The sequence below is a fragment of the Heptranchias perlo genome, chromosome 10, assembly GCF_035084215.1.
Source record: "Heptranchias perlo isolate sHepPer1 chromosome 10, sHepPer1.hap1, whole genome shotgun sequence".
In the NCBI taxonomy this organism is placed as follows: domain Eukaryota; kingdom Metazoa; phylum Chordata; class Chondrichthyes; order Hexanchiformes; family Hexanchidae; genus Heptranchias; species Heptranchias perlo.
The window spans coordinates 7,141,258-7,156,438 of NC_090334.1; the positions used below are offsets into that span (position 1 = coordinate 7,141,258).

Below are 15,181 nucleotides of genomic sequence, written 5' to 3' on the forward strand. Positions count from 1 at the left end.
CTCACCTACAATTGAACCTGATGTTTTCATCCTAAAGCTGTTTTTGCTTCTTCTCTTCCACCCTCCATGACCCATCTGGCAGAGAAAGTTAAAGGGAAGATGCAATATTAGGCATTGAAATCAGACCGGGAACTTTAGAGAGCCAGCAGAATGGACAGAAATAGATATCTGAAAGAGAGAATAGAGGCAAAAAAAGTGTAGGATTTTTTAACTCTCTTTAGAGTAATCCAGAGGTAAGATCAACCAAGGTGTTAAACGTTTCTACAATTGGTTTTATTGACATTAAAACACAAGTTTTACAGATAGAGATGTTTACAACTGCAACTCGGAACTCAGAATGGTCAAATCCTTCTGCTTCGGGAGAATGAGGGGTTAATTCTCAATTAACATCCTTCTTGGTGCTCTTCTGGTATGTCTTGTGGACTGTCTCTGGTCTGCTCCTCGTTCTTACAAAAATTGTTGCTTTTATACCCTTCTTGCTGGTGCAAAAGCGAGCTGCTGGTAGTTTCCATCCCCTCTCTTTCCCAAAGGTCAAACAAGCTGCTACTACAAAAACAGCTCTGCTTACAGTTTTCCAAGGCCGAGCGAGGCAGCTGTCTTATCTTTAACCTCGCTCCTTACATCCGCGAAAGTACATTCTCTCAGTTAGCCTTCAACAGTCTGAAACAATCATAATACCCTTCGAACTTAGTCAAGCTTCCCAGCATGCCGTCTTGTGTCGGTTCTGTGTCCTATCCTTTGTTGTTAATACTTTTAATCAAATAATGCTCTTTGAGCAATCCAGGGTTTCTAGCCCATCCTTTCGGTTTTCTTTACAAGTCCAGAACCCTTCAAAAGGAACACGTCTTATAATCAATAAAATAAGTCAGCAGCTGAGAGAGCAAACCAATGCCGCTCTGCCTTGTAACTGTAAGCACAGTTCTACCGACACTTTCTGCTGTAAGATATTCTCGCTGTTCCGGTTCTCTGTGATTGGAATTCCCACTGTTCGCAATGACCATTAACAAGCGATTCCCAGCTCAGCTACTGTTACACATACGTTTCGCACGCCCACTGGGTTCAGCAATTCTTCACATGGTGTAACTTCACAGCTAGAGGCCCGAACGGAAGCAGCTCCCAAAAACTCATGGGCTACTAATCCCTCCTGAATAACATAGTTTGCTCAGTGATTCAGTCACAATAAGATTATGGAGCCAAAGTTGTTTCCAGCAACCACCATAGGTCAACGTTCAAAGTCACAGCACTGATCTTGGGTTTAGTGCCGACTTCATGCCCTCTTAGAAAAACGCAAGGGCCAAAAGTTCACAAGCCAGTTAAGAATACGGAAACTACAAAGTGAACAATTTATTGCATTAAAAACCCAGCCAAGTTCATAATGTTATTGGTATTGATCTTCTAGTAACCTGTTTCTACCGTCAGAAATTGCACTGGAAACCTGTAGTCTCCACCCCCCACCGAGAGGCCCACGCAGCTCAACAGTGTCGTTCTAACGCCAGAAGGAAGCACTGGGTGCAGAATTTCACCCATTGTTGTTTGTAACGAAGACCCGAAGGTCATTGAAATACATAGGATGAAATTGCATGCACAAGATTATCCTTAAGTAGTTGATCCATACGAAGCAGGAAGTTCTCAGGTCTGTGTTGTCTTGGGAAAAGTGAAGTGAGAGCGAATGCAAGGAAATAGGGAGAACCCATTAGGGGCCTTTCCCATAGGCCAGGGAAGATCTTGGTGGGAGAGAAGGAAGGGGATGTCAGAAGGTCTGGTGCCCGTAAACTGAGCATGGAAATTTCAGCAATGGATCCTGATATCAGATTCTTCAGATGAAGAGCTATCGTCATATGAAATGTACTCCTGGACAGAGTGGGGGTAAATTCTCTGGACTCGTTAAAAAAAAGCAATTGCAAGCTGAAACTGGACGGTGACTTCAGGGTCATTCTGGATGGACGAACTACGGTGGGCCGAATGGCCTTCCTCGTCCGTAATTATATTGTAATCTTTTCAACCTATTACAATCCAGCCAACCCTGATACATATCCTTAATGGATACCAGGTGAGAGGAAGTTGTTTACCAGTGTGCAGTACATAGGGAAATAGCGCCTCGTATTATATGAGCATTCACATGAAGCATCCTAGTTAGGTGATGTATGGAACGATTACTCCTGCCTCGCAACTGTGCCAAAGAACATTAGCAAGCAACTACTAACAGTTGATTTATTGCTCGTCATGGGAATTTAGAAAGAACACCAACTCGTAGCATTCCTGCTAGCATTCAATGTTAAATTCTAAATAACATGAAGCTTATCCGGATATCCACGAGTCTACTATCCGTATCTGTCTCTCACGGCTTCAGAAGGACTGTTAAGTTGAATGAAATCAGTCAGTACTAATCCATTGAACGTATAGGGGCTCAAACAAAATTTTAAAGGTATCTGTTAACCTCAGAGTCTCCGATGGAACAAATGTCAAAAAGCCCACAAAATGCTTGTATTTGAATTGAGTGAGTTGGCTCCTTGCTGGAAACAAATGAATCAATTCTAGAGATTTTGGACCAATTTTGGAATATTTTCTCATCTATGTACAAACCCGAAATCGAGCAGTTTGGATAATCCAGTTGTGGACCCTATTTAGATTATTTTAAACACAGTGAACAAAGCAACTGTGTAAATGGGGTTGCAATTTAATGGACTGACACATTGATGTCTACTGGATTCCTACAGAAGATATACAGTCTGTGCAGTGGCTGTTGTACATCAACAGTTTGGGTATTTTCTTTACATGAACCCCGTTAAACCCGGTGAAAAGAAGAAAAAAAGCCAATAATAATAAATTACAGACAGGATGCTTCATTCGCTGCCACATCAGACATTGGATCCTGAGCTGAGCTTCCGACCTCATATCGTCTCCATCACCTGTCTCCACCCCTGTCTCAGCTCATCTGCTTCTGAAACCATTATCCATACCCTATTATCTCTAGACTTGATAATTCCAACGCTCTCCTGGCCGGCCACCCACCTTATACCCTCTGTAAACTTGAGCTCAAAAACTCAGCTGCCCGTATCCTAACTTGCACCAAGTCCCGTTCACCCAACATCTCTGTTCTACACTGACCTATATTGACTCCTGGTCAGGCAATGTCTCGATTTTAAAATTCTCATCCTTGTTTTCAAATCTCTCCATGGCCTCACCCCCTCCCTACAACCATCCAGCCCTACAACCATCCAATTCTGGCCTCTTGTCCATCCCCGATTTTTATCGCTCCACCACTAGCTGCCCAGGCCCTAAGCTCTGGAATTCCCTCCCTAAATCTCCCCACCTCCCTATCTCTCTCTTCTCTTTTAACCTACCGTTTGACCAAACCTTTGGTTACCTGTCCTAATATCTCCTTATATGTCAAATTTTGTTTGCTACTACTTCTGTGAAGCACCTAGGGACGTTTCACTACGCTATTTAAATGCAATTTGTTGTTGTTGTTGATAAGGAGAATCAATTTTCCCCTTTTCAATTCCTGTTGATATTTGCAATATATTCGCCTTGAGGTATAAGTCGCTCTGGAGTCGGTATTTTCTCTTCCCGTGCCTTGTGATACCTCATTTGACCCTGGAGCAGTCGCACATAAACTGACTCAAATCGAAAGAACCAGCAACAGCTCAGATACCCGTATGAGCAAACCGTAGCATTGCAGTAATGTTTAATATTCAAGAGTTATCTATTTGCTCACCTTAAAGGTAACACGCACTAGACAGGACGTAGTTTACTCTGTTGCAGACATTTTCTTTATTTCATTTCAAGTTCACTTCAACGTTAAAACAACACCGCATCAAATTAGATCGGTTTAATTCATTAGGCATTTTTCAATAGTAGATACTGGAGCAGCATTGGCTGATTTCAAACTCACAAAACAGTACGTGCTTGGCAATGTTAGCTTTTGCATTATATACTTGATTAACGTTTATGCAGTTGGAATATTAAATATATAACTTGGATGGCATTAGTAGAAGGCGGTGGGACCCATGTCATTACGCGGCAAATAAATCTGTGTATACAGATCATTCATATAAAGATGTCGATTCGTACTCCATTGTATTCTTTCCACGGTTAGTTGAAGGATTTTACTTCCGGGTAACACTTTATGGCCGCTGACTTACGGTTGCACTATACTTCTACTGAGACGATAATGTCAGTTTTTGTGTTGCGATACACTGGGTCTATTCTATTTTACAAACGTTCTAATCTGAAAACAAAATACCCCAACTTAAACACCTTAAATTGTCAAAACCGCAGGAATTTCTTAGACACGTCAATCCATCAAATCTTCACCAAGTTGATAGTTTCAACTAAAGCAGGACATATCCATCCAAAAATATTAGTTATCGGACTAATTAATCTCTGCAAGGCTCTTCATGTCTGTACTTAATGTAAGCAATTTACATATAATTGTTAATGAAGCTCTCTTAAAGATTTAAGTCCAGGCATATTTTGATCGTGAAAGGAAATGACAAAACACGCTTTTATCAGTTATATACAATTTCATTCATAACTGAGTCAAGTGCATTTCAATATACCAACTTGCTCAATATCATATAAACAATTTAACCATAAATTAGCGGGTACGCTATAGCGTCTTATAGAGCACGAGTTGGCGTTATCCGGGAGGGAAACTCCTTTATTATCAATAGGGTGAAGAAATATGAGCTGGTTGTTAAATATTGCTTTCATCTGAATTGTTTGAATCTTTAGTCACCTTTAGCTTGTAAAGAATATGAACTTTTAAAACGCTATTGACAGGGAGGCTCGTTCGGCAACCCCAATGTCATGTTCAGTAACCGGCAGATTTCCGGCTCTACGTCTACAGCCCATCCGCAGGATCTGTACTAATCTTGGTCATTTTGTACACAGTAATATCTTTGCCCATTAACCTGTCGACAACCTGGCAGTTAAAATAGTCAGGGAGAAGTACTTCGTGGAAAGGGAGGGAGCCGTTCCCGGTTCGAAATTCGGAAGAGAGGTAAATTGTAGCCCCTTGGTTGGAGAGATGGCGCAGTGTTTCTATTAGGGAGGGCTGGCTAACTAAGCTATAGACGATATCCGAACCCAGGATGAAGTCATAGTCGGTAGGAAAATTAGTGTGGTCTTGACCCCAGGTCAGGGGACGGACCTTTAAACGGTGTCTGCAGGCAGGGGGGATGTTGGTGGAGACATTGTTCTTGATTTGCTCCAGGATCGTCGGTTTATCTGTTATGGTAACATTTCCACCTGAAAAGAAAAAGAAAAAAAAATCTATCTCCATTCATGGTTTGCCGTAGACAACACTCAGATCCTACACGGTGATCATAGAGGCAAAAAGTAACGGTCTCCAAAGCAGACGGTGGGTCTGTGAGCGAGTATTGTCCCAGACAGTGAAAGACTTTAACAATCACTCGCAGGCAGGATTCTGATCCACAGAGCATGCCCCCAGAAGGCACTGACCAAAGGGGAGGGGTCAATGTGCTACATCGAGTTACATCGAAGCTACAGCACAGAAACAGGCCATTCGGCCCAATTGGTCTATGGCGGTATTTATGCTCCACAAGAGTCTCCTCCCTCCTTACTTCATCTCATCCTATCAGCATATCCTTCCATTCATTTCTAACTCATGTGCTTATCTAGCTTCCCCTTAAATGCATCTATGCTATTTGCCTCATCTGTCTTGTGGTGAGTTTCACATTCTCACCACTCTTTGAGTTAATAAGCTTCTCCTGAATTCCCTGTTGGATTTATTAGCGACTATTTTATATTGATGACCTCTAGTTTTGGGCTCCCCCACAAATGGAAACATTTTCTCTATGTCTGCCTTATCAAACCCTTTCATTATCTTAAAGACCACTATCAGATCAACCTCAGTCTTCTCTTTTCTAGAGACAAGAACCCCAGCCTGTTCAGCCTTTCCTGATAAGGATATCCTCTCAATTCTGGTATCATCCTTCTGAGTCCCCATTCTTGATTTGCCGTAGACAACAGTCAGATCCTACACGGTGGATCATACAGGCAAAAAGTAGCGGTCTCCAAAGCAGACGCTGGGTCTGTGAGCCAGTATTGTCCCAGACAGTGACAGAGGTCCAAGTAAAATAAGATGGAGCAAAAAGTGCAATTTATTTCAAGATAAAATGACGGCATGAAGTTTATCTAGCTTCGCTGCTCTTCTGAAACATTAATTAGCAATTTCCAAGTTGTATAGGAGCAGGGGGAAACCCCGCTAAGCCCGAACCTGTTCCCATCCGATGCCCATGCGTGCGTCCTGTCAACAGCGGTCACCGGCTATCAGGTGTAGGATTCACCCCTTCCTAACCCAAGGACGGGCCGGGTTGCAGCACCACAACCACCTGCTTCACTTCAACAACACATGAACATTTCTTTAATTTTATGGCCATTTCCTTTGGCACATTGATACATTATTCTATGTTGCGAAACTGTTTAGCTCTGATGGCACTTTTCATAATTAACTGCTTAGTTTTCGATTTCTGCAACTAAAAGCCACCAGAAAGCTGATGTAGATTAGAATGCCCACAAACGGGAGAAACAAAGTTACTGTTACAATTCAGTTTACTCCACAAGATTTATTGCATCATACAGAGATATTATAACCTCGGGAAAACGAATGGCGAGCCCTTGGACCCGACGATTGATGCAGCCTGGGTAATTACAATCATTAAGTGCCAGGCAATGACCATCTCCAACAAGAGAGAGTCCGAACACCTCCCCTTGACATTCAACGGCATTAACATCGCCAAATCCCCCACCATCAATATCCTGGGGATCACCATTGACCAGAAACTTAACTGGACCAGCCACATAAATACTGTGGCTACAACAGCAGGCCAGAGGCTAGGTATTCTGCGGTGAGTAACTCACCTCCTGACTTCCCAAAGCCTTTCCACCATCTACAAGGCATCAGGAGTGTGATGGAATACTCTCCACTTGCCTGGATGAGTGAAGCCACAACAACACTCAAGAAGCTCGACACCATCCAGGACAAAGCAGCCCGTTTGATTGGCACCCCATCCACCACCCTAAACTTCCACTCCCTTCATCACCGGCGCACCGTGGCTGCAGTGTGTACCATCCACAGGATGCACTGCAGCAACTCGCCAAGGCTTCTTCGACAGCACCTCCCAAACCCATGACCGCTAGCACCTAGAAGGACAAGGGCAGCAGGCATATGGGAACAACACCACCTGCACATTCCCCTCCAAGTCACACACCATCCCGACTTGGAAATATATCGCCGTTCCTTCATTGTCGCTGGGTCAAAATCCTGGAACTCCCTTCCTAACAGCACTGTGGGAGAACCTTCACCACACAGACTGCAGCTGTTCAAGAAGGCAGCTCACCACCACCTTCTCAAGGGCAATTAGGGATGGGCAATAAATGCTGGCCTTGCCAGTGACACCCACATCCCGTGAACGAATAAAAAAATGGTATCAATCAGGCAGAATAAAATGAATTTGGGAGGAATTTGTCCCTCAGCTCATGCCCATGAGACACGGGCATTCCCGTCAACAGTCTGCAATGCGGATTTAGTGTTTATGTTTCGGGAGCGTTAGACCAACTTGAGAATGTTCAATCAACTGATCAAAGATTCGTATCACCATTAGGTCTAGACATCTTACCCGGCCTCATTAAGATTTTGCGTTTAATTCTTTGAAGCTTGACGTTGGATTCACAGATTCACAAAACGTATATAGAATCTTGATTAGACCACACTTAGAATAATGTGCGCAGTTCTGGTCTCCATATTACATAAAGAATATAGAAGCACTGGAGAAAGTGCGAAGATTTACAAGGATGAAAGCAGAATTGAAGAGGTACAACTATCAGGAAAGACTGCACAGGCTTTAGTCTCTAGAAAAGGGAAGACTGAGAGGTGACCTGATAGAGGTCTTTAAAATGTGAATGGGTTCGATATGGTAAACGTAGAGAAGATGTTCCCACTTGTTGGGAGTCCAAAACTAGGGGCCATAAATATAAGATAGTCACTAATAAATCCAATGAGGAATTCAGGAGAAACCTCTTTAATCAGAGAGTGGTGAGAATATGGAACGTGCTACCACGTGGAGTGGTTGAGGCGAATATTATAGATGGATTTAAGGAGCAGCTAGGTAAGTACCTGAGGGAGAAAGGAATCGAAGGATACATTGATAGGATGAAGTGAAGTGAGGTTCGTGTGACATTAACACCGGCATAGACCTGTTGTGCCGAATGGTCCCTTTCTGTACTGTAAATTTTGTGCAATTCTATGTAATTCTATATTTATAGTTATACTTTCCATCATGTACCAATGTCTGTCACCAGGAGCCACTTAAATGCTCAGTATTTACTGAAACTTTAATGCCATCCGTTGATGGAGAGCTAATATAACGTTCACCTTTACTTATGGGCAACCTCTGGGCTTGGCTCTTTCGTGTGGAGTCTAAATGCATTGCCTAGCGGTTGTTGTATCAAAAGCAGCAACTTGCTGGTTAAATCTCTGCTCAGAGGATTGTCTTTCACTGTAATGAATGTCACACTGAATGGAACCGGCTCATTCACTTCATGGTTTAATCAGCGATTAATCCAAGGAGCACCACACTAAAGGCAAAAGGTTTATAATTTTTTTTTAAATATACTAACGCCAGAACTAAGCACTACCGGATCAATGGCATCTCAGTCCACGGGGAAGACCAGTTGGGTTGTCACTCTGGTTGATTTAGCAGGAGCCTTTGCTCCCTGACGAGCCCTTAAACTGTCATTCTCTGCATACAGAGCTATTGGCAGATCTCTGTGTCTAGGGCAATCGTACTAACTTTTAATGGATGTCAATGAGCGGCTACAGGGCATTCTCAAGGGGGAGGGTGAGCAGGCAGAGGTCGTGGTCCATATTGGGACCAACGACATAGGTAGGAAAGGAGATGAGGTCCTGCATCAAGAATTTAGGGAGCTAGGTAGCAGATTAAAGAGCAGGACCTCAAAGGTTGTAATCTCTGGATTATTCCCAGTGCCACGGGCTAGTGAGTATAGAAATAGGAGGATAGAGCAGATGAATGCGTGGCTAAAGAGTTGGTGCAGGAGGGAGGGTTTCAGTTTCCTGGATCACTGGGCCTGCTTCTGGGGAAGGTGGGACTTGTACAAGTCGGACGGGTTGCACCTGAACCAGAGCGGGACAAATATCCTTGCGGGGAGGTTTGCTAGCACTGTTGGAGGGGTTTAAACTAACTTGGCAGGGGGATGGGATACAGAGTGGAGCTACAATAGGGGGTGATGTGCAGCCAAATATAGAGAAAAAAACAAGTCAGCTTGGAAGACAGGGCAAAAATGTAAGAGCAAGGCTGGATGGCATCTATTTTAATGCAAGGAGTCTTGCGAATAAGGTGGATGAACTGAAGGTGTTGATAAACACATGGGAGTATGATATTGTTGCTGTCACAGAGACATGGTTGAGGGAGGGGCAAGACTGGCAGCTCAATATTCCGGGGTACAGAATCTTCAGGCGAGACAGAGAGGGAGGTATAAGAGGAGGGGGGTCGCAATATTAATTAAAGAATCAATTACTGCCATAAGGAGGGATGATATATTAGCAGGTTCCTCTAATGAGGCCATATGGGTGGAGCTTAAAAACAAAAAGGGGGCAAGCACTTTGATGGGAGTGTACTATAGGCCCCCAAACAGTCAGGGGGAGATAGAGGAACAGATATGTAGGCAAATCTCAGAAAATTGTGCAAATAATAGGGTAATAATAGTGGGGGATTTCAACTTCCCCAATATTAACTGGGATACTCAGAGTGTAAAAGGCTTAGAGGGTACAAAATTCTTAACGTGCATCCAGGAGAGCTTTTTGAGCCAGCATGTAGAAAGTCCTACAAGAGAGGGGGCGGTACTGGACCTAATTCTAGGGAATGTGGCCGGCCAAGTGGAAGAAGTGCTAGTAGGTGAGCACTTTGGTGACAGTGACCATAATTCGGTGAGATTTAAGGTGGTCATGGAAAAGGACAGGGAGGGGCCAGAAATAAAGGTTCTAAATTGGGGGAAGGCCGATTTTAATAGGATAAGGCAGGATCTGGCCAAAATGGACTGGAATCAGCTGCTTGTAGGAAAATCCGCATCGGAGCAATGGGAGTCTTTCAGAAGGGAGATTGAGACCATACAATGGCAACATGTTCCCGTAAAGGTCAAGGGTGGTTCCAAGAACTCCAGGGAACCTTGGATGTCAGGGGATATATGAGAATGGATTAGGAAAAAAAGGAGGGCTTTTGGCAGATTCAAAAGGCTAAAGACGGAGGAAGCCCTAAAGGAGTACAAGAAGTGCAGGGGGATACTTAAAAAAGAAATTAGGAGATCAAGGAGGGGCCATGAAATAACAGTGGCGAGCAAAATAAAGGAAAATCCTAAGATGTTTTATAAGTATATTAAGGGTAAGAGGATAACTAGGGAAAAAATAGGGCCCATTAGGGACAAAATGGCAATCTGTGTGTGGAGCCGGCAGATGTAGGAGGGGTTCTAAATTAATTTTTTGCATCTGTTTTCACTATGGAGAAGGACGATGTAGACATAGAAATACAGCAGAGGGACTGTGATATACTCGAACATATTAACATTGAGCGGGAGGAGGTATTGGAGGTTTTAGCAGGCCTAAAAATGGATAAATCCCCAGGCCCGGACGAAATGTATCCCAGGCTATTGTGTGAGGCAAAGGAGGAGATTGCGGGGGCTCTGACACATATATTCAGAACCTCTCTGGCCACAGGGGATGTGCCAGAGGACTGGAGAACCGCTAATGTAGTACCATTATTCAAGAAGGGGAGTAGGGAAAAACCGGGGAACTACAGGCCAGTGAGCCTAACATCAGTGGTAGGAAAATTATTGGAAAAAAATCTGAAGAACAAAATTAGTCTCCACTTGGAGAAGCAAGGATTAATCAGGGATAGTCAACATGGCTTTGTCAAGGGAAGATCATGTCTGACTAATTTGATTGAATTTTTTGAGGGGGTGACTAGGCGTGTGGATGAGGGTAACGCAGTGGATGTGGTATACATGGATTTCAGTAAGGCCTTCGATAAAGTCCCCCACGGGAGACTGGTCAAGAAGGTACGAGCCCATGGAATCCAGGGTGCCTTGGCACTTTGGATACAAAACTGTCTTAGTGGCAGAAGGCAGAGGGTGATGGTCGAAGGTTGTTTTTGTGACTGGAAGCCTGTGGCCAGTGGGGTACCACAGGGATCGGTGCTGGGTCCCTTGCTGTTTGTGGTCTACATTAACGACTTGGATATGAATGTAAAAGGTATGATCAGTAAGTTCGCTGAAGATACAAAAATTGGTAGGGTGGTAAATAGCGAGGAGGATAGCCTCAGTCTGCAGGACGATATAGATGGGTTGGTCAGATGGGCGGAACAGTGGCAAATGGAATTTAACCCGGAAAAGTGTGAGGTGATGCACTTTGGAGGGACTAACAAGGCAAGGGAATACACAATGAATGGGAGGACCCTAGGCGAGACAGAGGGTCAGAGGGATCTTGGTGTGCAAGTTCACAGATCCCTGAAGGCGGCGGAACAGGTAGATAAGGTGGTAAAGAAGGCATATGGGATACTTGCCTTTATTAGCCGAGGCATAGAATATAAGAGCAAGGAGGTTATGATGGAGCTGTATAAAACACTGGTTAGGCCACAGCTGGAGTACTGTGTGCAGTTCTGGTCGCCACACTACAGGAAGGATGTGATCGCTTTGGAGAGGGTGCAGAGGAGATTCACCAGGATGTTACCAGGGCTGGAGCGCTTCAGCTATGAAGAGAGACTGGGAAGATTGGGTTTGTTTTCCTTGGAGCAGAGGAGGCTGAGGGGGGACATGATTGTGGTGTACAAAATTATGAGGGGCACAGATAGGATGGATACTAAGGAGCTTTTTCCCTTCGTTGAGGGTTCTATAACAAGGGGACATAGATTCAAGGTAAAAGGCGGGAGGTTTAGAGGGGATTTGAGAAAGAACTTTTTCACCCAGAGGGTGGGTGGAGTCTGGAACTCACTGCCTGAAAGGGTTGTGGAGGCAGGAACCCTCACAACATTCAAGAAGCATTTGGATGAGCACTTGAAATGCCATAGCATACAAGGCTACGGACCAAATGCTGGAATATGGGATTAGATTAGACAGGGCTTGATGGCCTGCGCGGACACGATGGGCCGAAGGGCCTCTATCCGTGCTGTATAACTCTATGACTCTATGACTCATAAATATCAGCCAGAAAATATGTGAATTGTTTTAGTTACATAGGAGGAGCATCTCGCTGTGAAATCTCTCACCTCTGACTTACATTCGCTGAAATGATTATCTGAAAACTAAAAGTTTACAGTAGGGAGACTGAATTACTCTCAAACCATGTATACCACAGGAAGTGTAGGGAGGTAATCATACCATTCCTTACTGTCAGACATGGTATCACTCCTTTCTCGATATAAACATGCATTTTCGTTATTGCCCACTTATTTTCCTCTCATCAATAAAATTGTACATTTAAATTCAATTGCCCCCTATAACTCACCTAATAAGGCTGCTAATATTCCCACGATTCCAGTGCCCGATCCCAGCTCAATCACTTTCTTCCCAGCAAAACTGATCTTCTCCTTCTCAAAGTACCGGCACAGAGCAATCCCCTGAAAAGGTGGAACACATGTAAGTTAGGATTAATTCATTCAGAAAGTGATGCAAAGCACTTGGATCCCGACACCTGCTGTGGGTGAAGGGTGGGCTCTGGGTACAAACAATTCCCTACAGAGGTAAAGGAAGGCTCCTGGGAACTGTTGTCATTCGGACGCTGTCACCCATCTCCCAATGGGTGCAGATCAGCACTGGTGGTTCTGTTCATAGGCCGCGTGTTCTTGTTGTCACCCTCTGATGCAACGGGTCCCAGAGGAATTACAGGAGAATAACTTGAACAAAGAAGTGATCTAACCTGCTGCACCACCGCCTCGCCCCGCCGGCAATAACTCGCAGTCCCACCAAGTCAATCATTCAACTATCTGGAGCGCAGTCAAAGCTGCACCAATGACTCAATGTGAAGATGCAGCACTCGTTGTTGTACCGAGTCTCAAAGAACTGGAAGGCCGCAGGTTCCACTCCCTGTCTGTACTGAGTTAGTCACCCTCCTGATTACTACCCAGGGACTCATCGGAAATTGTGCATCTGTGGCGGACAGGACCGGACTCAGCAACAATGTCGCCTCTCTGGGCATTCAGTGTCTGGCTTCGCGCACCTAGAATGGTCATTAGGGGCGATATTGGAAATGACCATGGAACGGTACAGGTCAGCAACTCCAGGAGGGGAGAGGGGAATTGGAGGGTGGAAATGTTTAAACACCCCATCGGCACCAGTGATGGCGGTTTTTTTTAATGAGCTTCAGAGTCTCTAACTCATATTAAAACCAAGGCTTGAAACCAGAGAAAAGCACATTGTTCTGTTTCAAACGTGTGTGAGAAAAGCACATTCCAACCAGCCATACAGCGGACTGTGAACAAGGTGTGCCAGATCCGTGATCTATTTAAAGAGCACGGGTTTTCTGAGAAAAGAAGGACGATTGCAAACAAACTGCAATTGAGAACAGGGAAAGAGGTTACATTTTTACAGTTAAGTGCATTAGATGCGTCAGGTTGGCTTTTCCTCTATCCGACTAATGCAGCGAACTTACAGCCTCCCAGACATAAGCAGAAACGCCCAGGCTGGCGCTCAGAGTTCGAGCGATCTTTAAACTGTATCCGCAGAACTCGAAGTTGCTGTGTGTGATGTAGGAGGTCGGAGAGTAATCCTTCACCTTTGGGGTCTCGTCGCCGGAATGCTCGGGGCTCAGGGCTGTCGTCATCATTTCTAATTCCTCTGGAACTCCGATGGATCCTTTGCGGTTCCCTTTAAGTGCCGAACTTCGGAATGGGTGAATTTCTGTCCAATTTCCTGTTCAATTTCCCCCAAAAATCCAGAAAGGCGACAAAATATTAATTCATCAAAGAATGTGTTGATTTATACAGGGAATAATTAAGGATTCCGGATTTTAAACATTGTCAAATTGCAGTACGCATAATTTCGTCAAGGGAACCGCCAAACTTTGAATGCTTTGCTCTTAAAGCAATATGTAAAGTTTACCAGTGTGGGTGGATACTTATTATACCAAGAAATAACGCAATTTAAATTTAGGAACTGATCAGGGTGCGTTCATATTGTTGGCGTTTGTCTCTATTTATGCAGGAAGTGCTATTGCCATAATAAGGTTTAAGGTCATTAGTGAGACAAAGACCAAAATAATAATTTGGAAAAAGCTGATTTTAAGGGGATGAGAATGGAACTAGGGGAAATAAATTGGAAAAGGTTACTGACAAACAAAGAAATAGAACAGCAGTAGGAAATATTTAAAACGGTGATCAATAGAGTCCAGGAGAAATATATCCCACTAAAAAACCAGAACAAACTAGCCAATAATGAAACAGCATGGATGAATAAAGAAATAAGGGCAAAATTGAAATTAAGAAAAAGGCATACACAAGAACGGAGACAACAAAGGGAATAGGGAAAGGTTAGAAAATAAGTTTAAAAAACAATTCAAAAGGCAAAGAGAAACTACGAAATTAAATTATCAAGGAATATAAAAAGAAATGGTAAAGTATTCTGCAGACACATAAATAACAAAAGATAAATCAGGATAATGTATGGGCCACTAAGGGATACACACGATAAACACCCAGGTAATGACAGTGAAGTGGCAGAAATATTAATAATTACTTTGCCTCTGTATTTACCAGAGAGACTAACATGGTGGACATGACATTAGAAGAGGAGATCAAAAAAGATATAAAGACATTTATGATAGAAAGAGGGGAGATAATTAATATACTAATCAATCTTACAGAGGATAAAATCCCTGCTCTGGATGGATTGCATTCGTGCATAATAAAAGAATTTAGGGAAGAGATAGCAGAGGCACTATTACATATATATAAATTAGAAAAGGGAATAGTGACAGAGGACTGGTGGACAGCTAATGTGATACTTATATTTAAAAAGGGAGATAGAACCAGTTCAGGGAGCTATAGACCAATTAGCTTCACATTAGTGGTAGGAAAGATAATGGAATCTTTACTCAAAGATGTAATAGAAAAACATCTAGAAACCGAAAATATAATGAAGACCAGTCAGC

The 15,181-nt window shown here is 43.5% G+C and overlaps 1 protein-coding gene across 1 annotated transcript; it reads right to left on the bottom strand.

Moving 5' to 3' along the window:
- Positions 1-4,642: 4,642 nt before the first annotated feature.
- On the bottom strand, positions 4,643-13,938 carry LOC137326088 (EEF1A lysine methyltransferase 3-like). The gene is made up of 3 exons (XM_067990966.1): positions 13,685-13,938; positions 12,542-12,653; positions 4,643-5,253 (listed from the first exon to the last, which is right to left on the bottom strand). Exons 1-3 carry the CDS (start codon positions 13,856-13,858, stop codon positions 4,847-4,849), a joined length of 693 nt encoding a protein of 230 aa, XP_067847067.1. The 5' UTR covers positions 13,859-13,938; the 3' UTR covers positions 4,643-4,846.
- Between the last annotated feature and the right edge of the window lie 1,243 nt (positions 13,939-15,181).

Bases quoted from the DNA above. Each gene is read 5' to 3' on its own strand.
- LOC137326088 (XM_067990966.1), bottom strand. From the start codon at position 13,858: ATGATGACGACAGCCCTGAGCCCCGAGCATTCCGGCGACGAGACCCCA. The intron at 12,654-13,684 runs GTAAGTTCGCTG...CCACCTTTTCAG, and splicing joins CTGCTTATGTCTGGGAGGCT to GGGATTGCTCTGTGCCGGTA. The intron at 5,254-12,541 runs GTGAGTTATAGG...TTTTCTTTTCAG, and splicing joins AATATTAGCAGCCTTATTAG to GTGGAAATGTTACCATAACA.